Source organism: Alosa sapidissima, chromosome 24 (genome assembly GCF_018492685.1).
Source record: "Alosa sapidissima isolate fAloSap1 chromosome 24, fAloSap1.pri, whole genome shotgun sequence".
NCBI classification, from domain to species: Eukaryota; Metazoa; Chordata; class Actinopteri; order Clupeiformes; family Clupeidae; genus Alosa; species Alosa sapidissima.
Window position 1 is genome coordinate 1,424,790 of NC_055980.1, and position 23,504 is coordinate 1,448,293.

At 39.8% G+C, this 23,504-nt stretch overlaps 2 protein-coding genes across 9 annotated transcripts; one reads left to right on the top strand and one right to left on the bottom strand.

The window, feature by feature from the left end:
* Nucleotides 1-2,526: 2,526 nt before the first annotated feature.
* On the top strand, nt 2,527-7,881 carry nme2a (NME/NM23 nucleoside diphosphate kinase 2a). Of its 8 annotated transcripts, none has more exons than XM_042082791.1 (5): nt 2,527-2,774; nt 5,452-5,584; nt 6,173-6,274; nt 6,401-6,513; nt 7,554-7,881. In XM_042082791.1, the coding sequence occupies exons 2-5, from the start codon at nt 5,456-5,458 to the stop codon at nt 7,666-7,668; spliced, it is 459 nt and encodes a 152-aa protein (XP_041938725.1). In that variant the 5' UTR covers nt 2,527-2,774; nt 5,452-5,455; the 3' UTR covers nt 7,669-7,881. The 8 variants fall into 8 exon arrangements, with proteins under 8 accessions (XP_041938725.1, XP_041938721.1, XP_041938724.1 ...); XM_042082787.1 differs by lacking the exon at nt 2,527-2,774 and adding an exon at nt 3,417-3,503; XM_042082790.1 differs by lacking the exon at nt 2,527-2,774 and adding an exon at nt 4,399-4,484.
* A 966-nt stretch (nt 7,882-8,847) lies between these two features.
* Nucleotides 8,848-22,751, bottom strand: galk1 (galactokinase 1). The gene is made up of 8 exons (XM_042082782.1): nt 22,441-22,751; nt 17,484-17,673; nt 13,367-13,486; nt 10,797-10,932; nt 10,525-10,706; nt 9,637-9,787; nt 9,350-9,512; nt 8,848-9,229 (listed from the first exon to the last, which is right to left on the bottom strand). The coding sequence occupies exons 1-8, from the start codon at nt 22,606-22,608 to the stop codon at nt 9,158-9,160; spliced, it is 1,182 nt and encodes a 393-aa protein (XP_041938716.1). The 5' UTR covers nt 22,609-22,751; the 3' UTR covers nt 8,848-9,157.
* Between the last annotated feature and the right edge of the window lie 753 nt (nt 22,752-23,504).

A 23,504-nucleotide genomic window follows, 5' to 3' on the forward strand; every position in this document is an offset into this window, starting at 1 on the left:
AAGTTGAAGGTAAATAGTTTAAAAGTTGTTGACAGACTGGAAGTTTAATGAATGTTGATATTCAAATAGTTTAAATGGCTGTGTATAGGTAGATATTTGATGATAATTGAAAGTTGGAATGGCTCTATAGTTTGCTAGCAGTTATGCTAAGATTTTTAACTATGCTAACCATGCTACTTAGCTAATGTTTTATAGCAGTGCTAGCAATGCTAACATGCTAACCATGCTACTTAGCTAACATTTTCTAGCAGTTTAATGAATGTTGATATTCAAATAGTTTAATGGCTGTGTATAAGTAGATATTTGACGATAACTGAAAGTTGGAATGGCTCTAATGTTTGCTAGCAGTTATGCTAAGATTTTTAACTATACTAACCATGCTACTTAGCTAATGTTTTATAGCAGTGCTAGCAATGCTAACCATGCTACTTAGCTAACTTAGCTAAAATTTTCTAGCAGTTTTGCTAAACATGCTAACTATGTTAGCAATGCTAACATGCTAACTATGTTAACCATGTGACTTAGCTAACCTAGCTTATCATTTTTAGTAGTTATGCTAACTATGCTAACTATCATGTTAACAATGCTAACATGCTAACTATGCTAACCATATGGTTTAGCTAACCTAGCTAATCATTTTTAGTAGTTATGCTAACTATGCTAACTAGCATGTTAACATGCTAACTATGCTAACCATGTTACTTAGTTAACTTAGCTAATCATTTTTAGCAGTTTTGCTAAAAATGCTAACAATGCTAACTAGCTACAGTGGGTAGGAGTCATAGTTGATGACAAGTAACAGTTACAATGGCTGAACAGTTAAAAAGTTCAGTAGTTTATAGGGTTAAATTGTTTAACAGTGAAATGTTGTAGTGAGGACTTTTATTTTGAAACAGTTTTTGGCAGAGGAAGCAGTTGAACAGGATGTGTAGTCTTAATAGGGCCAGTTTGTATGCTTAAAGCCTGAGACTGGCAGTTGATCCAGGTGGCCTGAACACCTGCCATAGGATTCTAATTGCTTAACGGCCGTATTATGATGTCACAATCGGCAATGTTAAGTCTATGGGGATTTTTAAAAAGTTTTTCTTTAATAGTTTAAAAAGTATAAAAGTTTCAAAGTTGAAAAGACATAGCAGCTTCGTCCGTTTGAATACCTACGTTACAAAGTTTGAATGAAGTTTCTAAGTTAAACTGTTCAAGAGAAATAGCGTATGGAAAAAGTGGTAAGCGGAATAATAAGAAGAAGTTGTTGCCTAGGAAGAACAGTACATTGCATTTTCATGCACTGTAATGAGCTATTCATTGTCGAAGGTGCATGGTGAAGTGAAATTCTTACTTTGGAAAACAAACATTTGCCGATATCATCGCCGATCATCAGAATATTGCAACAGATTCTGTGTTCTGGACTGCAGGTAACTTGTTAAGCCAGTGGTTCTCAAACTTTTATTTCATTCCCCACTTTGATCAAGGGGCATGACTGATGATAGTGGAGATAACGTGTTATCCTGAGGCTTTTGCAAGTCAGCATCTTCGACGGTAGTCTATTAAAAATATAAGTTTTCGATGTCCCAAACGGAGAGCCATACTTTATTGTTTTTAACGATCTCTATGCTACTCACAGAAATGTAGGCATGGGGACATGATGAAGTAGGCTATCCAACTGTCTGTGTTAAATTATTGTGATTACGAGCCAGTGGTTTTCAAACATTATGCGTGACTCGGACATCTAACTAAATGCAACAGGCTCATATCGTCCTCGCACCTAGCACCGCTGTTGATGCAGGCAGCTCACTGCGCCGGGATTAGTGTGTGCTTCACCTCACTGTGTGTACTGTGTACTGTGTGCTGTGTGTGTTTCACTAATTCACGGATTTGGATAAATGCAGAGACCAAATTTCCCTCACGGGATCAAAAGAGTATATATACTCATACTTAGAAATCTAAGGAATATAGCAAATCTGCCTAGAACATGCCGTCACCACAAACTGAGTGACTATTCAAGAAGAATAACGGTGGGCAAGCCACCAAGGCACCTGTGACAACTCTGAAGAATGTGCTAGTGATTTTCCCCATTCACTCAATGCTGTGCTATTAGCATGCCTTCCCCCCTTGTGGGGACATTAACCTTTCCATGCCCAACGGATCTATCTCAGCAACACGCCAAAATGGGAGGGGTGGGGCCTGATAAGAGCTGTTTTTGGGCTTGCACAGTGTCAGTATAGAAAATGAACCAATGGTCCGAACGTTGGTCTTTTATTATTATTATTATTATTATTATTATTATTAAAAATATTAAATCATATGCATCTACCGTAAGGTGCATCTTATTAACATTTAAGAGAAGGCAGTGGCGGTCCTACCTTGTATGAAGCCCTGGGTGATCACCCGCCTTTTGGTTGTTTCTCCTCTCCTTTGCTCTTTTTTCTGACCTAATGGTTTAACCTCTTTGGCACTCCATAAACAAATCACCTAGCCTATCTCTCAGCACAGTCAACCATTGTCAAAACGAAACCAGTTAATTTTGGTGTGCAGATTCGTTTTGTAGGTATTATCTCTTTTTTTTTACTATTTCACAATCCAGAAAAATCACAGGTAACCAATGTTATGAATGACTTTAGCGTTAGTAAGGAGATGTGCTCAAGAGGTAAATCCCCCAGCCGCCCCCCCCCTTCTTTTCCCTTCTCTTCCCTTCTCAACTTCTGTGTGTGAGATCTTCTCAGCAGCAAGCATGGGCGCCTGCAAAGTAGCCTATATAGGGTGCCACTCCCCACATGGTATGTTGACATAATGATTGATGTGCAAATGAAAGCTAAAAAATACTTTTTTTTAAGTGCTTGTGCCCCCCCCCCATGTGTCATGAAAAAATGCCTGCTGCCTGCTTTGCTTCCTGTTTTAATATAGGTAAAACCTATATGTTTAGGACATTTGATGATCAAGGAAATGACTCTTAATGGACACAGTCAAATGATATGATATCTTAATATATGATGGGCTGGTACATTAAGCCTTAGATCAGTTTTGATCTGATAATCTCTAAAGCACTGGATTGAGGTTGCTTTACAAAATGCCATCTGTGTCTAACTGCAAAGTCATAAGGGGCTTGCATAACCAACTGGTAATGTCAGGAGTACTCATTGCTCTTAATACACCAGAAGGTTGTGGAATAACATAGGCTATTTTAATACTGAACACATATTTGTTTCTTACTTCCTGGCTGAAAATCAGACAAGATATAGATCTCATCATATTTCTCATTGGCTAAACGTTGTTTTTATTCTTTTCTGGCTATGCACTACTTGAACCCACAAATTGCGGATGACCTTAGTGTAGATAATCTGAGTGCTCTCATCCTGCAGTTAAGCCAATCGCCCAGTTCATTTACCAGTCCCGCCTACCCAGTATAAAAACAGATACGTCTCTGTCACGGAATTACAGACAGAAATCTCTGCATAAGGATACATTATATTATCTTTGCGAGGGTAATCTGCTGTTCGTCCCATAAGGTTTGTTCCAACGAAACTACTTTGTTCTTTGGAAAATTCAGCCAGTTTCTCTTTTCTGTCATATTGGTAAAGTGTACATTTGTTATAGTTCTAGATATAGCCTCGACTACAAGCAAAGTTGTGGATGCTCATTATATTCCTATTAGGGTAGAGTGGGGGAAAACGCCCCCCTTAAGGAATGTGATATTACTGTGAAACAAAAAGCTAAATATATGTAGAATTGCTATCCTAGTTTTGAGTTACAATGTCATGAATTATAAACCAAATAATATAAAAATTGTCCAGAGTTAACAGTTAATTAGTATTTTACTAACAACAAAAATTGTGCAAAAGGGGCGTTTTGCCCCAGCCAGCTGTCAAAGCAATGCCCCTCATACATTAATAGCAAAACCAAAAGTAAACAACTAAAGTAAACAAAATCTATTGTGGAGCAATAAAATATAATCAATAAATTGATTACAAGCTACTATATTTGATCAATATATTGGCAATATCCAACTTTGTTTTAGTGACTGCTGAAAATTAGAACACTTGCCTAAAAATCCATTTTTCTTTTGTTTTCTTGAAGTACAGAGCATGCATCCATTTTATGGTGGGTACTTGTACATTACCATTGTCAACATAGTGCATAGAAATAAAAACAACAACATTTTACTTCATCTAGTGATTAGTTTGTGAAATATAGGAGGGGGGGCGTTTTCCCCCACTCTACCCTATGTGTGTTAATCGATGTTTTCAGAAATCGTTGCGTATACCGCTGATAATTCAAAGCTTGATCTTTGGACGTATCCTATCACCAGTAGTCAGTTTAGTTAAAGGTGGTAGTGGCCAGGCGCGCCACTGTACGGGTGTACGGCCGTGCACACTGTGCGTACCAGGCTACTCAACGAGAGATAATTTCCCTGTGTGTGTGTAGCCTATTCACACCAAACTGGCCTATAACTTCTCAACTCTGCACAGTATCCCATTAACTGCATGACAGTAGGCTATTTACAATTTTCTGTAAAGTAAAGTTTGTAAACAAGTTCAAAATCAACTTAACGTTATATATATAGCTACTCAGATTATTTGTTGACATCAAACCAAGGAACGAGCACAAGTTTACCCGACTTCCGTTTCTCATTCCCTGAAGGGTAATTAGGTTTCATGATAATCTTGTTAATGTATAAGAGACTGTCGCTATAACTCCATAGTCAAGGGGAGACGGGGGAGGGGGCCTTCATTAAATAAAAAATAAGCAACATTTGCGTATAGGGAGAACCGGCACTGTTTAAAGCCATACATACGTGAACGGTAGGCTACGCTAGAACAAAACTAAAGGTAACTTTAGCCTTCATAGGGCTGTATGAAGTTGTCCAAATGAATAGGTCGTATAGCCGTTGTTGTTGTTGTAAAAATATTGCATGTGGATGTTGTTAGTAGGCCTACTATGTACGGTAGGCTACTTTTTAGCTGACCAATGCACGAACCTAAAACCGGAAAACAGGCAAGTATTATCAATGCTTTGACAGTTTCGTTGCGGCCAGGGGAGGGGGGGTTCTGTAGATGGGTGTGTGTACCTAGCCTAGCATTCGTTCCTGCAGGCGCCCCTGGTAGTGACTGCACGTGATTGGATTAGGCTAAATGCGCCTTAGGTTGGGTGCCTTGGGACAGTCATTAGGTAAATCAACAATCGGCGGCGCAGTTTGTGTGGTAGCAATTTAGATCTTGCTAGGTCCAGAGTGCTGAATAAACAAGCTCTTAGTGGACAGGTATGATATATGTGTGCCACGTCGTGCGTCAAGACGCATGAGAATTTCTTGATGGGGTCGGGGGGCTCTTCATCACGGCCCCCCGTCGGTACTGAAGGCCAGTGTATTAAATGCCAATCTCTGTAAGTCTAAATGGTAGTGAGATGCTTGTGATTTCATGGCGTGTATTGCAATTAATCAAATTTTTTCATCTACAGAGCGATGTCTGGAAACGAAGAGCGCACCTTTATAGCTATCAAACCGGATGGCGTGCAAAGAGGACTTATTGGAGAGATAATCAAGCGGTTTGAACAAAAAGGATTCAAACTGGTCGGAATGAAGATGATTCAGGTAAGAAATATGCCACGTTACTATATTCCAACATATTATCACCTAGGCCTACGCTAATAATGCATAGCTATTGTAGGCTACGTCGCAGAAATGAAACGCTACACTCGTTTAGATATAGTTGGGATGACTTCAGTTTATATAAACCCTAGTCTCACTTTGCATCAGCTACAGCGACTTTAATTAATTGAGGCTTCCCGTCCTGAACCCTAGCCTAGTTATACTTTTGGGGTAAGAGGTCATGACAGATTTAGTAGTATAGGCCAACAATCTCGCCAAATTCTGTCTGATGGCATGTTACTTAATGAAAGTGGTCTATATAGCCTTAAGTAGACCCCTAAAAATAGATTCACAAGCCAGAGGATTAGTCCACCATTGTATTCTTGGATGCTTAACCAGCTTGTGTAGGTCAAGCTTTTTCTCGTTGACTTTATACACCTCACACCCCTTAGACTTGATAATTTGATTAGTTTGCTTTCTCTTCATCAGATGATTGTGCATCAGAATCTGCTATAAAGATGTACAGAATGCATGAAAAGAGATGCAATTAATGAAAATTCTCACAGTGCTTAAAACGTATGCTCCTAACAGGCACCTGAGGACCTTCTCCGGCAGCATTATGCTGACCTCAAAGACCGACCTTTCTTCCCTGGGCTTGTCAGCTACATGCGTTCTGGTCCTGTTGTTGCCATGGTAAAGAGATTGATAACAGATCAGTGATGGATGTTCAGTGTTTCTCTCTTTGTAGATGTTTTCTGGAGGTAATGTAATCTAACATGATGAAATTAAATGTTTAATTTGAAAATTTTATTTCAACAGGTTTGGGAAGGTATGAATGTTGTTAAGACGGGTAGAGTGATGTTGGGAGAAACCAATCCCGCTGAATCCAAGCCAGGCACAATTCGCGGGGACTTCTGCATTCAAGTTGGCAGGTATTGCATTCCCCTCACTTCAGTCATAGAAATGCATTTTGAAGGTGGCACACATTTTTTTTAATCATTTACATTTTTGACAAAATTGTGTCAAAATGAATGATAGGAAAATGTATGACTAGATTTAGGCAGTGGTAGGGGACTGGCATAACAAACAGAGTGTGTAAGCTACACAGGGTTATCACAGAGAGCAGGTTTAAGGAACTCTGAGACTAACCATGAACTCTTAAGTTTGTACACTGAGATGGTACAGGGTAGAGCAAACTTAATAATTAGTAAGGCACAAACCAGCACAAACTGCAATAGGATATTATTAATTTGTTGCGCCACTCAATGTGTCTGAATGCAGTCTATTAATTTGATATAGTACACTTTTAATATTAGCCTACCTGGAAAAGTGGGGATATATTAGGCTACTGAATGCATTTCCATTTTAATTTTATAAATGGTAACAATTGATTAGTCATCAAGGAATGGTGGCACTTTCATTTGGGATCTCATAATTCCGGGCAAAGGCTTTACAAATTAATTTGATTTTGCATTGAATGGGTAAACAAGAAAATGACACCCCATGTCCAATATATAATATAGAGAAACACTGAGTTTGTTCAACAAAAACGGCTAGTGAGTAGGTTCAGTCTTACTGAGGTAGGCTGTCTGACCCTATACGTTTGAGTTAAGTTGAGTTGAGTTCCCCGCTCACCCCCATCCATTAGGTATTTTTTACAAGTAAGTATATATTATGTGTTATACAAGTATATTTGTATATAAAGTTATGTTTGTATAAAAAATGATAGCCTATGTAAAAAAGTATATATATTTTCACAACTCTGTCAATCTTAATGACCTAATGGAGCTAAACAACACAATTTTGCCTGCTGCTTGTTATGGCCATCTTGGACCATTAAATGTGCACTGTATTATCTCTGTGCATATTGGCATTTTGGAACCTGCTTCAGCCCAAGACCTGAATCAAGCTGGTATTTTCTGTTTTGACAAAAAACAATGAAATTATTTTCTCAATCATGTCTCTTTCACAGGAATATAATCCATGGCAGTGATGCAGTTGACAGTGCCACTACAGAGATCAACCTTTGGTTTAAACCAGAAGAGCTCACATCTTACACTAAATGTGACCACAGCTGGCTGTATTAGGCCTATGTCCTTCAGTTTCTCTTCTTTTGTTGTTACCTTTCATGTTGTACTTTGCATTGATTTATGACAGTTGACAACAGTAACTTCATCTTATTTTCTTGGAGTTTTTCTGCTGTGTGTTGTGACGTTTGTATTTGTATAACAAGTTCTATTTTCTGGATTTTCCTTTGTTGTAAGACACCACATGGAATAAAGGATATGATATTCATATGACCATCCATATTGGTATCATGATTGAATATTAACAGAGTTTCTGAAATGCAGTGGCTTTTATGGCTTTCATGCCAGAGTTCTGGATCTGGCCCCTATCTTTGACACCTCTGCTCTACACACTTTTGTCCTCTGCCTTCGAGTGGGTACTGTGAAGTTCAGTACATTAAGGCGAACTTTGATTTGTGATACTCCGGAACCTGCAATGCAACTTGCCATAGGTACTGTTGTGAGCTTCAATTAACACCCGGATCTCCTTATATGGGCAAAGATGGCAGCTTTGGTTCTTTTTTGTAGGAAAACTTCAGAGGTCTATTTCGGTCCGACAGCCTGTTATTTCGACAACACAACGCCCATTGATCAACATCCTGTTGGTCCAACCATAGTCTCTTTCATCTCGCTGTCTCATTTCATTTAATTCATTAAGGCTATAGCCAATAATTTGACTGACTTCATGCCCACATATAAGTAGGTTACATGTCTTGCTTTTATTTACCATTGCAATAATGCCAGCTAATTATTATTTTTTCAAAATGGTGCATGGGCAAGGGCATCCAATGTCAGCACTCATTCATCATTTTTGCTATGTCTAGACCTACAGGACATTCAGGTTGTAACTGTTTGACCTTGTTTATACCACAAGGGGAAAGTTACCGACGTTATAAGATCACCCTGTCCCTCTAGGTTCACCCATCAACTAGTATTTACTCAACTACCCTATTTCTCATTCCCACATTGCAAACTGTTAAAAAGCCATGTGATACCCTTTATCTTGTTTTTTTTACCATTCCCTGTTTGTTGTTTTAATGAGTTTTGCCAGGTCCCTTGCTGTACTTTTACCTCCATTGTCTAGTCTTGGCTGTGTCTTTGACTGTAGATTTTTGGTGCCATCTTGTCTTACATGGCACAACACAACTCAGACATTAGATTATTAAGCTGCAATAGAATGACAATTACCAATTGTATGACACTGTTAGATCACTTCACTTGACACTGATGATGGCATATAGTATCAAGCATGACATGTTACATACTGTTACTGTTATGAAGCAGGGTTCAAGTTAGGTGTTCCCAAAATGTCTCGGTGATTCTTAAGTAAAGTGTGAAGGAAAATGTACCATTTATACTGGACTTTGGTCAATTTAAATCTATTTATCACTGATAAAATATATTATAGTTTGGAGAACAAATGGGAAATATAAAAGTTTTGAGGTTTATAAGACAATTTATAAAGAATCATTTTTCTGAGTTATGGTCTAACATTTCATATGTTTGCTGTTCAAAGACTGAGCACCCGGGCTCCCTTTGAAGGAGTTGTGATGTAGAATGTCGGATGTCCATTGTATCTTTCCTAAGAAAAATCAACAATTATATTATTATCTTAATCACTATAATTATATTTATGATATTATCCAATACATACAAACTCAGTCATCAATAGTTCCAGAAAATGGCTGGTGTGCAAACTAACCATGATGTGTTGTTTTGCTTGGTTGACAGCATCGGCCTGAAGAAGAGTCACTGTGCAACCACCAAATCCCCCACCAGTCATGCGACTCCCATACACACCAGTCACCTCCATGACTGCATTTACCAGGTCATCTAACTCCTTACAGCTGACTTCATATTGGTCCCTGGTAAAGAAAATATTCAATTTTTAATGCACAAAGCAAATTCCTGGGAAGTGTATCAAAGGGAAACATCAGTGAAGCATGTAACTCGGTGTGAAGATATGGAACTGATCCATCATATTTTCACCTGAGTGAGTTGTGGCTTTCCACCATGAGCTTCCCAAATTGTTTGTAATCTTCCTGTCTTAAAGCCACAGTAGCCTGTGCAGTGCGCTTGATCTCCTCAATCACATGGCAGGCTCGCCGGTATGTCACATCGTTTATCCCACCTCTAGCAGCTACAAAACATCACACAAATGTATACAGCCACTTTAAGGACAGTTAGGAAATACTGTTTTAGCCATTTAGTGTAGCATCCTTTAGAAGTGATCATGCCCTTGGCCATTATCCTCCACTTTAAATATGTTACTATTAAAAATGAATAACCTGGCTAACACCGGACCGATTTTCAAAAGATAATTGGTCTGGGGATTTACTTCCGATTTCCAAGAAATGTTCCAGTAGTGAAATCAAACATTGGTACATTGTTAAATTGATACATTAAACACTAGCATACTGGTCAGTAAAGATTTTAAGTCAGTAATAATTAATAGGTAGCTTACAAAACTATTCTTTCAAAATAGCTTCTCCAACATTGGGTAGGCTATAAGATGATAAAAACATAACCTTGCAAGCTGTAGGCTACAAGCCAGATAAATAATGGCTGTGGTACTTCTCAAGGCTATTTTGGAAAGACACAAATGCCAATTTTTTTAAATATTTTTTTATATTTTTATTTGCTTGAAAGGTCTAAATGGCAGAAAAATTGCCAAATGACTATAAAAGCCCACTCAACAATTCGTCAGTTGGAAACTGTATGCAAAACACAAATTCTCAAATAGCAAATCAATATGTCATATTAACATGTTAGGAAGTGCGTAACAAAATATTAAAACTTTAGATAGTGAAACTAACTGTTAGTTGCATACAGTACTGTAAATGTCAGCCTGCAAAGACTAGCATCTGTATTTCTCACCTTCTAGGTCCTCTAGGGTAGCATCCCTCAGACTGTTCTTTCCAAGCAGAGTAGCAGCCTCCTCACATTGTTGTCTTCGTGTGGAGTATTCACTCCCTGTGAGAGAGTGCCTCACATTGGAGTTTGTGATGAGAATCACAAGACTGGGGTCAGCCAGAGGCACTGGTGTAGCTTCCAATGATCTGGGAAAAATAAATATAACTCGTCATGAAACTCGTCAAGATTTCACTATAAAGCGTAAAATGGGATATGTGTACTCGTAGTGTTGGTACCTGCAGTCTATGAGCAGTGCATGAGCTTCTCTACCCAGCACAGACACATACTGGTCCATAATACCACATGGCACACCTGCAAATGTGTGTTCTGCCTTTTGGCATGACATTGCCTTTGCCACATCGTCCAGATCATCTGCGGGTCCAGATATTAATTTATAGTCATTCAATGTGTTGTGTTTCAATGTTAGCAAAGACAATGGACCCATCACTAGTATAAGTATAAGTATATATATACTCTTTTGATTCCTGCATTTATCCCAATCCGTGAATTAGTGAAACACACTCAGCACACAGTGACCACACAGTGAGGTGAAGCACACACTAATCCCGCAGTGATCTGCCTGCAACAACAGCGCCGCTCGGGGAGCAGTGAGGGGTTAGGTGCCTTGCTCAAGGGCACTTCAGCTGTGCCTACTGGTCAGGGTTCGAACCGGCAACCCTCCAGTTACAAGTCCGAAGCACTAACCAGTAGGCCACGGCTGCCCCACTAAGCCCCTCCTGTCCTTTTTCTAAAAACAATTCGTAATTTTATGTAATGTTTTGCATTTACTTGTTTAGTTAAACTTATTCACTGTATATAGACGTTATTTTCGATTGTTTTTGTTTTAGTATTAGTCGTTTTTTCTGCCTATTAGTTAGCTGATGCCCTATGTTCCCCAGTTAGAGGGTCCTATGTTACCAGGGTCCTATATTCCCAGGGTCCTATGTTCCCAGGGCCCTGTCTTTCTTATGGATTTGTGCTTATTTCGTCTTCGGCTTATTTAGTTATGGTTTATAGTGATGTATGTAATGGATAATGGACGACACAGCGTTCGGCTCACAGAAAGACATACACATTCGAGGTGGTAAAACGGCCCCAACGCGCCAGTGGATTCTACGAACTGAACACTGGTCCATTATACGGATTTGTGCTTATTTCGTCTTCGGCTTATTTAGTTATGGTGTATAGTGATATATTGGACAAAGGCGTCTGCTAAATCCATAACCATAACCATACCACTGTTGCCACTTGCCAAAAAAGTCTGTGGGCCCCATCATGACATTCTAAAGCGCATCGTCACTCGTCAAAAGCGTATTCAAATTTAGTAGGATGTCTAGTAGCAGTCCAGGAGTCTTTTAGTTATAAAACTAGGAGCGTTTTAGTTAAACGTCGAGCGCATGGCGCAACAAGGTGTTCCTAGGTTTCTTAAATCAGTCATGGGGGTGTGTTTGGGACGTAACATCATTTAAACCAATGACAATGACATCTGTCAATCCCTTTAAGGCGCGATGTCAAAGAATGCATCGGTATTTTGACAGTCAACGCCACATTTGCAGGAGGCTGCTTGCAAGACCGTATGGAATAGTCAAGGTAAAGGTTCGACTTCACGCTTAGACCATTATCGGTCTCTACAATCCCAAACTCTCACATTGCATGTTTGTTTACAAGGGATGCAAAACAGTTTATAATGGCAAATGTATATGGCGGGAAAAATAAATCAGCGGTTTCATTTCAGATCTACTGCAGCATAACTTAAAGCAACACCAAAGAGTTTTTTGTACCTTAAAATAATGTTTCCAAAATTGTTTCAGTGGTTCATCAACTCGTAACAGGGTGAACGGCACTTCTGCATTCGCTTTGCGGCCCTCTATCAGCTATAACCGCACTATGTAAGTTTGCCAGATCGGGTAGCAGATCTGTAGTTTGATGGAATGAGACATAAGAAACTACAAATTTGACTTGCATGATGTTGCAATACATCATACTTTCATAAAATCATGCAACATATTCTACCTTGTCTGTGGACATCGTTATTTGCAAAGCCGGAGCTGGATAAACAAATAGCGTGCGTGCTACAAAGGAAAAGTTCTTTGGTGTTGCTTTAATTTTTTTTTGTTTTTCCTCGCTACTGACAGCACTCCATGACCACAAACAACAGAGTTTTGTGTTAAAATCGCCTGGAGTTCTCCTTTAAGTGAGTTACTCACAGGAACCTGAATCCTTAAAAGGAACCAAATTTAACAGGTTTAGTACCTACCAGTTGCATCTACAATTCAGGGGAAAGAACTTTCCAGAGCTTTTGATAGCCTCTCACTATGGTAAAAATCATCAAATAACACGCTACTAAACACCACTAGAAAAGTTAAAAATGCAAACACCCACAATATATATATAAAAAAAAAAACATGAAATGAGGTATGAATGTCATAGTTTTAATTTAGAAGGGTGGAGGTGTGTTAAGATGTGCTAAGCTCAATTTTGGGTGACCTTCACTAAATGTTCACCAGATTTTGACTCGGAGGGGTCATTAATTTAGCTTTTTCAGTTTGTGACTGTGCCCTAATTTTGGGTGATCACTTTATTTGTCAATCTCCCTCCTCTGCTTTTTTGTAAGATAGCCTGTATAACAACGGTTGTTGTTTTAAATGTGCTATATAACTAAAGTGACTTGACTTGACTTGTGACAATTAACCCCACTCTTCCCAAACATAATTTCGTCCATTTCTAGAAACCATCTGTGGAGTAAACCAAGATCTTATCAGTACAGAACATACCATTAGAGAAGGTTAGTGAAAATAAATCTTGCCTGGACAAAGTTGTTGAAGGAATGTGTAAAAAGCAACTTCAAGTGAAGCTGAGCTTGATAGTCCTCCTCCCAAAGGTACACTGCTGATGATAACAGCTTGAAATCCAGGCAAAGGATGTGCTACCAAAGGAGAGTGTGAATAAAAGAGTGAACCCCAACACATCACTAGCCATTAAAGAGCCAAATTACAGTTTCAAACATACTTTGCCAAAAATCAAACTATTGTTTATCCAGGGAAGACTGACTGAGGATTTAGCCTTTTTTACAGTAATGCCCTTAACGTCAAATGTGTTACTCAAGCACATGTTTATTTTTAACACATTATAATCATGAACAGGTTAGAGTTGGGAAAGACTTCATCTCCATGAAGAGATTAACCCAGCAGTGGGCAGAGTAAAGGATAAATGTAATCTCGCCCTGTTTGTTTAAACAACCCCTGGCAACTCTTGGAAGATGTTCATTCAGTTTTATTTTTTAGAAAAAAGACAAACCACAGACGTGCCTCAACAAATATTTTTCTGTAACAGATGAACATTCTGGCTTTGTGAAACCTAGCTCAAAAAATTACCAAAAATTGTAGTAATTTAAGGTAATTTATTTTGCAGATCATGTAGAGCAGGGGTCGGCAACCCGCGGCTCCGGAGCCGCATGCGGCTCTTTGATCCCTTTGATGCGGCTCAGCTCTTGAAAATAATTAATGAGTATTTAATTAAAATGTATTTTATTTTAGTTCGTTCATTTTCAAAATGTAATATTCTAGGTCTATCTGAGTAATTTAGCCTAGGCCAGGGGTCGGCAACCCGCGGCTCCGGAGCCGAATGCGGCTCTTTGATCCCTCTGATGCGGCTCAGCTTTTGAAAATAATTAATGAGTATTTAATTAAAATGTATTTTATTTTAGTTCATTTTCAAAATGTAATATTGTAGGTCTATCTGAGTAATTTAGCCTATATAAAACTTTCCACCTCACTTGACTCCGTAACCGTAGCCTGCACAATATTGTTACATTCGCGGTTTGTTGCCAAGTCAATATCAAACAAAATCACCGATTTCCCTCCATTTCAGTCAACGAGAACACTTTGTTATTGTTGATGTGTGCGCTTGCTGTAGGCTAGATAAGGAAAATATCAAAAAGGAAACGTCAGCGACCACAGCTTGCGAGCGCAAACACAAGGCTGAAATGGGAAAGTTTCCATCCGAAGACTGATTCTGAAAATGCGAAATGCTGCCCGTTATATATCGCACACTCCAACGAGTTAGTATTGCCAGAGACATTCTAATGTGGAGACACATCACTCAAAAAATACTCCACAGAAATGCATGGGGCTAGTTTGTCACGCCAATATGGCCGTTGTCTACACATATCCCACCCCTTCCTCGGCAAAACGTCGACATGTGAATACGTTGAGCCAATCATGTGGTGTGATGTGAATACATTGAGCCAATCATATGGCGTGTTGTGAAGACATCGTGCCAATCATGTGTTGTGATCTCGCCGCTGGAGCAAGATTGGTGTCGTGAAGCCTTGCGCACGCGCATTTCTGCCGAAATGGATGCCCGACGAGTGCCCAAAAAGCGTTGTCAAATGGCCGCCGAGTGGAGGGACTTGCCTAAAAGGACTTTGGTATTGCTGTGTTAACCCTGTTCGGTTCCACTTGCTTGTGAGAAATCTTTCTCACATGAAAAATATAAAGACAAACCTGCGCTCACGTTTAAGGACAATTCCGCGCAAAACTGTCACATCCATAACGCCAACACAATGCCATGGTATTTAGTTGACGTTATGGATATGACAGTTTTTTTGCGTGGAGTTGCCCTTAAATGGTGACAGCCTCAATTCTTGCATGAAAATTCATCTCACTGAATATGAGCCAGCCAGACTCCAAGGCCATCACCAAATCTAATCTCTGGTAGGCCCAATGTTACATTTCGCCAATGACATGTTAACGAAAATTGAGTGTTGTGTTGTTAGCTATGATGTTACTTTGCATACCAAAGAACACTGGAAAAATAGGGGGTGGTGTTTACCTACATGGGAAGCCTATGGCCTATACTTCTGTCATTCCACTTTACATTTCAAGTTACTTGCACAACTAGTAGAAAATGTATTTAAAAATCCTCTGTTGAATGAAAGTACTGTACGTTAAATATCCAAACTTTTTCTTGTAACTGTCTTTATGTGGCTCTTCTGAGATTAAAAAAATAATAAATTTGGTAAAAGTGGCTCTCCAGGCAAAAAAGGTTGCCGACCCCTGATGTAGAGGAAAAATATGGAATCATTCAATCTTGAGGAAGAAGTTATGGAATCACAAACCTAAAACATCATAATTTTTTGCATCTTCTCTGGCTTTTTTCACAGCTTGATTGAGGCAATCAAGGATTGTCTACGATGGTTTTTCCAACTGTTTTCTGAAGAAGTTCGTAGTGTGAATGTGTGTGCACTGCTTTTAAGATGTTCTTCAGGTCAGCTGTCTACGTTAACAGTTCTGAAATGTCCCCTAATGTGGTGATATCAGGTGACTTTACATCACAGCTGGCATTTGAACTTCGGACCTATATGTTAATTAACTTAAATATGAAAATAGAAAAACTTTTACATCTGCATATAAGCATCCCCTGGTAGGTCATATACCACACTCAGACATAACTAATGCGAATTATTTAAGATTAGATTGTTGCACTGTTTTCATGTTTGTTGCATGTGTGAACATATTAGGCTTAGACAACTCAATACTTAATCTGCCATGTCTGTTCTTTGCCACTTGTGACTGTCCCATTGTCTGTGCAATAGTGTTTTGGAGTGTTATTGAAGAAGATGTTGAAAAATGAGGAAGATGTTGAGTACATTGATGTTGGACAGTGAGGAAATCTGTAGGCCTACATAACAGGTTTATGATTTGTTTGGTTATTTTGATGCAGCACAGGTCTTGTAAGCTAAACCACATGTTCCTTACTCTGCTCTTACCTTATAGACCAATTTAGGCCTAATAAAAGATACACCTAGACAAATAAAACTATTTAGGCTTAATAAAAGATACCTCTAAATAGAATCATAAACTATTCTTCTAAATGTCTCATTTCATACTCAAATCATATTACTATGAGCATAACATGTATTAACATTTTCTCAAGCTAAAATCTGATTAATTACAAGCAAATTTAATAAAGAATGGGAATGTATGTTTGACAAATATATTCTTAGTTGTAATTTCTCTGTATGTCCTGCTGGTGACCTCAGTGAGAAGTTTCTGTTAAGATGCTCATAGCCATTTTCGAATACTCTATATCACTCGTAGATCTGCAAGTGTTTTCAAAACGTTCTTAAGCAACGATGGTTTTGGGAAATGGTCCCAAAGTCTTAAAATGTAAGAGGGACTTTACGAACTACTTAGGTTTACGATGCTTTCAGGAAACTGGGCCATGATAGCAGTGCGTAGATTTGCCCAACATTGATAACAGAATTCATAGTTTCCCACCTTTTTCTACTACTATACTCCCACCCACCTTTTTTACCACTACACTCCTCCTGTGATTGTAGTATTGTTATCCTACAGGTAAATTGCAAAGCCGAATGTTAAGCTGCCAGCTGCCTTCCTTTTCTCTACAGTTTTTAATAGCTCATAGTCTGTGTGAAGACTGATGTCAAGAAACAATTTTGTACAAAATAGATGATGTCATTGTATTACATTGTTATTACATATTAACACCTGCATACCCGAGAGCTCTGACATCAAATCAGTATATCCAAATATGGGTATCAGAATCAGATCAGTACAGGGAAACAAGTTGATCAATGCATCTCTGGCAAGTCTACTATGATCAGTTGTGGTTAATGCATGTAGTATTTCAGTCAGATTTATCTTCAGTGTTAGTAAACAAAAAAAATGTTGCAAATTCAGCATGAATATTCATAATAAATAAGGATAGAAAATATATGTCTCAGTATCTTTAGGTATTGTAAAAATGGTGATGACTTTCAGTGGGGTTGAATGATTCGGCAAACTACTGTATGGAGGTTTGATTTAACATACTGTACGTTTCACATTCATAATCAGAAATAGCTTAATTTATATAATAATAATATATGAAATATCCTTTAATGTAGCCCAGTGGCCTACCTCTGTAGTTCTGAATCACTCCTTTAACATAATTAGCCCAAGAGGGTTTCCCAGGCAGAAGGGGTGCAGTGGATGTTGGCAGATCAAAGTCAACCCTTTTGGATTCTTCCAAAACCTCTGACACAGTTAACACTGAGACATTTTTTCCTGAGATCTGACTGCCAACTACCACAGTTACAAGAGGCAGAGCCTAGATGACATGGAAATATAGTGTTAGAAACCATCTAAATATAATTTAACATGGCTCACATAACTTTTGAGTAAATTTTTGTATGGTTAGTTAGCAGACTCTTTTATCCAAAGCAACTTTTATCCAAAACAATGTCATAACAATAATGAACAATAACAGTAAACAAAATACTGATAATATAATAGAATCAATTACAATAAAACAACAAATTAAAAATAAGAAACCAAGTCTATTGCTAGAATAGCCTGCACTAGGTAGGGAAAGAGTTTTTACTGTGATCTCTACATTCTGAGGAAGGGCACTAGATGCTAATCAGATGACCAAAGTAGCTGAGAAGGGACAGGATGGTGCTGATCCAGTGGAGTGAGGGACTTACATTCAATTCTTGCAACTATAAGAAGCCAATAAAAAGAGACTAGTAGAGTTACATGTGTCTCTTAGTTAGTTAAAAAACTAAACGCGCCACTGCACTTTGACTCATGCAGTAGATTTACTTGCAGATACGCCGGTTAACATTGCATTGCAATAGCCAAGTCTTGAAATAATAAGGGCCTGCATGAGAAGTTGTGGTGCATATTGTATAAGAAATCAAGCAGGCAGCCACCTACAACACCACTGACTTAGAGGAATACACATCAGTCGTCACTAGCTACATCAGCAAGTGCATTGACGATGTATCTTCTCGAAGACCATCACTACACATCCCAACCAGAAACCATGGATGACTGCAGAGGTGAGGTCGCCACTGAAAGCCAGGGATGCTGCCTGAGAAAAGTGAGAGCCGAGCTGTCCCGGGCCATAAAAACAGCAAAGTGCACGCATGCTCAGAAAATTCACAACCACTTCACAGACACCAAAGACACATGACGCCTGTGGCAGGGAATACAAGTGATCACCAACTACAGGCCAGCTCCACTCTCCTGTGATGGTGACAGCTCCCTCCCTGAAGCACTGTATCAGTTCTACTCAAGATTTGAAGAACAGAATGACACAGTAGTGAGGAAAGCCACCCCTCCCTCTAACGACCAGGTGCTATAATATATTATAATATATATAAATATTATTTGTCCACCTCTGAAGTGAGGAAAACTCTGCTCAGAGTCAACCCGCAGAATGCTGCTGGGCCAGACCAAATACCAGGTCGTGTGCAGAGAGAATGTGCAGACCAACTGGCTGATGTCCTGACCGTTGTCTTCAACATCTCTCTGAGCTCCACTGTTGTCCCTACCTGTTTCAAGATAATCACCATCATCCCTGTACGAAAAGCTAGTCATGAAACACATCAAGTCCCAGCTACCTGACACACTGGACCCCATGCAGTTTGTGTATCGTTCCAAACGCTCCACGGATGATGCTATCACCACTGCCGTTCACCTGGCTCTCACACATCTGGATACAAAGGACACTTGTCAGAATGCTGTTCATCGATTTTAACTCAGCATTCAACACCATCATTCCTCAGCAGCTGGTAAAGAAACTGGACCAGCTGGGTCTGAACACCACCCTCTGCAACTGGGTCCTGGACTGGTAGGAAGACCGCAGACAATCAGGATAGGAAACAAGACCTCCAACACCACCATGCTGAACACATCAGCACCTCAAGGCTGCGTGCTCAGCCCCATGCTGTTCACACTTCTGACCCATGACTGTGCAGTTACACACAGCTCCAACCACATCATCAAATTTGCTGATGACACAACTAGGGCTGCAGCTATCGATTCTTTTTGTAATCGATTAATCTAGCACTTTATCGATCGATTAATCGGATATATTTTTGCATTTTTAAACAACCAAAACACATAATGCATAACGAAAATGACATGGCTGTAAAATGATCAAGCAATTGGCACAGAGGTATTTATTCTAACTCCAACATTAGGCTACAAAACTAAGCCCATTTATTGCAATTTACCCATTTAGTGTTTTTAAGTGCCAGTGCCATCAATTAAATAATGTTCAAAATGCTCTCTGTAAAATTGCAAAAACCCGCCCAAGGTTTCCTTATACACACTCATTTGCAATTTCGATCAACTGCTCTTCCTCCTGCGCTGACAAGTTAGGACTATTCGGGATATTGACAAATGGGTTGCGGACCCACTCATTGGTTTGCCGTGGATCTTTGGAGGATGGGAAGTAACGCTCAAACTCACTTGAAAGCGCAACAAGGTGATTGCGCATTAGCTGCGAGAGAAAGGGCCCTGCCTCAGTCTCTCCCAAAACCCCCACTACTGTTTGGAACATATCAAATACACCCCCGGTCCACTCGTCGTCCCCACAAATCAAGCTTGGCTTTAAATGCAGCGACTTATCTGCCAGTTTAAAGACAGTCGTCATTCTCCCCTGGAGTGACAGGTTGAGGTCATTAAGCAACCCGAATATGTCACTCAGGTAAGCGAGTTTTGACACCCAGTCCTCATCACTAAAATGTGCAGCTAACGGTGACTGCAGCGGCTCTCACAACTCAAACACTCTGGCCAGTGACCTGCTAAAGATGCTTGTTTTTTGTTGCTCATTCTAGCAGTTTAGCTAACTTCGTGTGACACTACCGTTCGCCAAGAAGGTGAAGTGAGCTGACCTGAGGCTGCGCAGCGCTGAAGGCAATATGTAAAAGTGTTGAAGGCAGGACCAGACGTAAGAAAATAGACCTTGCAAAATGCAAACATGCGTGCAATCAAACAACTGCATATAGGCCTATGCCATGTAAAAACGTGACATTATTGCAAATTAAATTTAGTTTAGTTTGCATGCATTTTTTTTTTAAACTCATGTCGTAGGCTACGGCCCGGTTAGGAATGTCCCGCGGCCCGGTGGTTGGGGACCGCTGATCTAGGCAATAGCAAAGATTCTAGAGCGAATGTGATTTCTGGCGCCATATAGCGTTCTCTTTCGTTCCATAGCTGTCAACATTGAACATTGAAAATAAGGGAGATTTCCCGGGGTTTCTCACCAAAAATACGAGAAAATGTCAACATATGTCCCCATTAACGTTGGAAGGGTTGCAGTAGTAGCAACAAAGTAGCCTACTTTATTCACGCCTAACAGCCTATATTCATTTGGTCAACATTATACAGCCCTAAAAAGGCTAAATTTACCTTTGGTTTACTTTTAGTTTACCGTGTAACTTTAAACAGTGTGCATGCTTAACATTAGTAAAGCATACTTGTGCTTCAGTCATCCACATATCCAGCTCCTAACGTTTTGACAAGCATATCTACCAATTGACCTTGTTACTGCCCATTTCTAGCTTTGCTGTCTCCATTCTTTCTGTTTCTGTTGTTTGCAAAAATATATAGTATTATATAGTAACCAGCGACAAGTGCAATTTGTTAATCGCCGTCATTCTCTTTCGTGCGCAAACAAAAATGTGTTACGTTCTAAGTAGCCTAGTGCGTAATTCTGCTTCATAAAGTTGAACAAATACATTTGGTTATTTCACAGAAAAATATAAATAGCCAGTTTATGGTTGGTAAATTATGGTAGGCCAACTTGGAGTGAATATACAAACAGGGGAAATTCTCTGTAGCTGAGTAGCCTGATGGTAGGCAGGTGCGCACGTAGACATATGGTCGAACACTATGAAGCGCCAATGAATCGTGCGCTCACGACAACCACGCCGTTATCCTAAATAGGTTAACTTAAGACATCAAGAAAGGGCAGTGGAGGGTCCTGTCTTTTTTGAAAATTCTGTTCGAGCCGGAAATTTTGACGATTGGTCCTGTCTCGACTTTTCTGACTCGTTTTGAATCGCCTTTGACTACTCAGAGTGGCTGCCTACAGGCATGCTCAAACATGTCTTAAAACAACCCTTAACGTTCGTTTTCAAAACTGTGCAACTCACCGAGTGATAAAAATAATTCTGTGGAAATGCATGGATTCCAGTTGATGCTACTGGAAGAAACTGGAATCCATGCATTTCCACAGAACTATTTTTGGAATCTGATCCCATCATACCTGTTCATTCTTACTCATCGCTCGACTTATCGTGACTAAATTCAAGATGGCTGCAAACGCTAAACTTTGTGAAGATACTGTCTGCATAAATCGTCTTGTAAGTAAACTACCAATGCTTTTTCAAAGTTCTCAGTGTCTCGTTTTAAATGTCAGGGCCCTCGGAAGTCTACCAATGAAGTGTGGAGATACATTGAGCCTCGTAAAAATGGTGTAAAACAGTGATTTAGTTGCATGGCTAGCCCGATGCCGAAGCACCACCATTGAAAAAGCTGTTGGTAGCAACGGCTAACTAGCGCCAGATTTTGGAGTGCAGGGGACAAGCCGAGATGGACATACGTTAACACTCGGTATCATGTTTCAACACACTTTAGGTCAATATCACACCGGAATTCTCCTTTAAGGGTTGTTTTAGGACATGTTTGAGCATGCCTGTAGTCAGCATTTTAAGTGTCAAAAGTTTGCCGTGGCACAAAAAAGGTTGAAAACCACTGCCCCAAAACTATATTTCTCCCGCTTCCCAGGTGCTCATGAACGCACCATTATTCCCACATGAAGTGTGTCTACGTGAATGATGATGTTTTCAAGGTTTTTCCCATGCCCATGAACAACACACCGTTTGCACCTCCGAGTGGTCTGTGACGTGTTTGTGTGAAAGGAATCAGTTGGTCTCAAAGTTTAGCTTTTTCGAAAGCACCTCTCCGAACACTGTGCATTCTGATAACATGTCAAGACAATAGACAGTACTGTAAGTAGCCTAGGCTTAAATAATAGTCATCCTGAGGACAAAAATATTAGGCTAAACTAGCCTTCTCTTACCATAGGCAAGACCAATCCTTCGTTGTAATCGGTGTGCTCTCCAATCAAGTTAACTCTCCCTGGAGCACATACGGCAATAGTAGGACCTTTCTCTCCGAAGGTTTCAACATGCACTCGCCGAGCCTTGTCCACCAATTGCTCTACAGTAGGGATCGGATAATTTGCCATACTTCCGGCTAAGTTATCGGCTTGTTCAGCACAACATCAAACAGCAGAATTCTACCAGTAGCCTATACCTGCACGAATCGATATTTCTCGAAGTCATATGATTACATGAATATATTGTCGAAGTCATATGATTGATTTCTGCGTGTCAGCAGACTATATGGGCGGAGTTTACTTTGAATGCGTGTCGCGGCCAGAGCTTCCTCTTTGGAGGGGAGGCCCCGCAAAAGGGAACCTTTTATATGGAGGGAACATACCGCGGTGAAATTAGTTTTATGTTGGATATTCTACAGATATTTGGATTCATTTCGGGTTCATCAGCGGTTTCTGCTGTGCTTTCACTCAGTCTTGGCAGACAACCATGGGACACCCCCTTACTCCAACTGCTTAGTTTTCACCAAGGGACCGTCAATAAATTACTTTCTGAATTTAATTTGTTCTTTAAAAACACCTTAGATGTGAGATGACCTAGAATCCCCAGACCAATGCATAACAGTTCTGAGTTGGACTATTCAGACACCTCAAATGAATGTTTTTTTTTTTTTTGCATCTCACCTGTTCACACCCGATCCCCTTCCAATCCAGAGCTTGAGCAGTTTGGCAGTATCCATCTGCAAGCCTAATTGAGACCTATCCACGCAGGCTCCATGCTTTCCATGTGGCCAAAGGTGCATCTACTAAATATTGGTGTTTGAGTGTGTGTGTGTGTGTGTGTGTGTGGTGGGGGGGCGGGGGTTAAGTGCATTTCCGTTTTATGTGTGTGTGTGTGTGTGTGTGTTAGGGATGCAACGGTACAGTGTGCCCACGGTTCGGTATCACGGTTCTTGGGCCACAATAACGGTACGGTTTTGTAATTTTAATATAAAAAACCCACATATTTAAATAACTAACTATATTTT

What these genes read in the sequence shown, in the direction of transcription:
- nme2a (XM_042082784.1), top strand. Translation starts at nt 5,264, where the DNA reads ATGTGTGCCACGTCGTGCGTCAAGACGCATGAGAATTTCTTGATGGGG. An exon ending in TGTATTAAATGCCAATCTCT is followed by an intron (nt 5,377 to 5,451) that starts GTAAGTCTAAAT and finishes TTTCATCTACAG; the next exon opens with AGCGATGTCTGGAAACGAAG. An exon ending in TTCTGCATTCAAGTTGGCAG is followed by an intron (nt 6,514 to 7,553) that starts GTATTGCATTCC and finishes TCTCTTTCACAG; the next exon opens with GAATATAATCCATGGCAGTG.
- galk1 (XM_042082782.1), bottom strand. Translation starts at nt 22,608, where the DNA reads ATGGCAAATTATCCGATCCCTACTGTAGAGCAATTGGTGGACAAGGCT. An exon ending in AAGGATTGGTCTTGCCTATG is followed by an intron (nt 17,674 to 22,440) that starts GTAAGAGAAGGC and finishes CATGTCATCTAG; the next exon opens with GCTCTGCCTCTTGTAACTGT. An exon ending in AAGCAAAACAACACATCATG is followed by an intron (nt 9,230 to 9,349) that starts GTTAGTTTGCAC and finishes GATTTTTCTTAG; the next exon opens with GAAAGATACAATGGACATCC.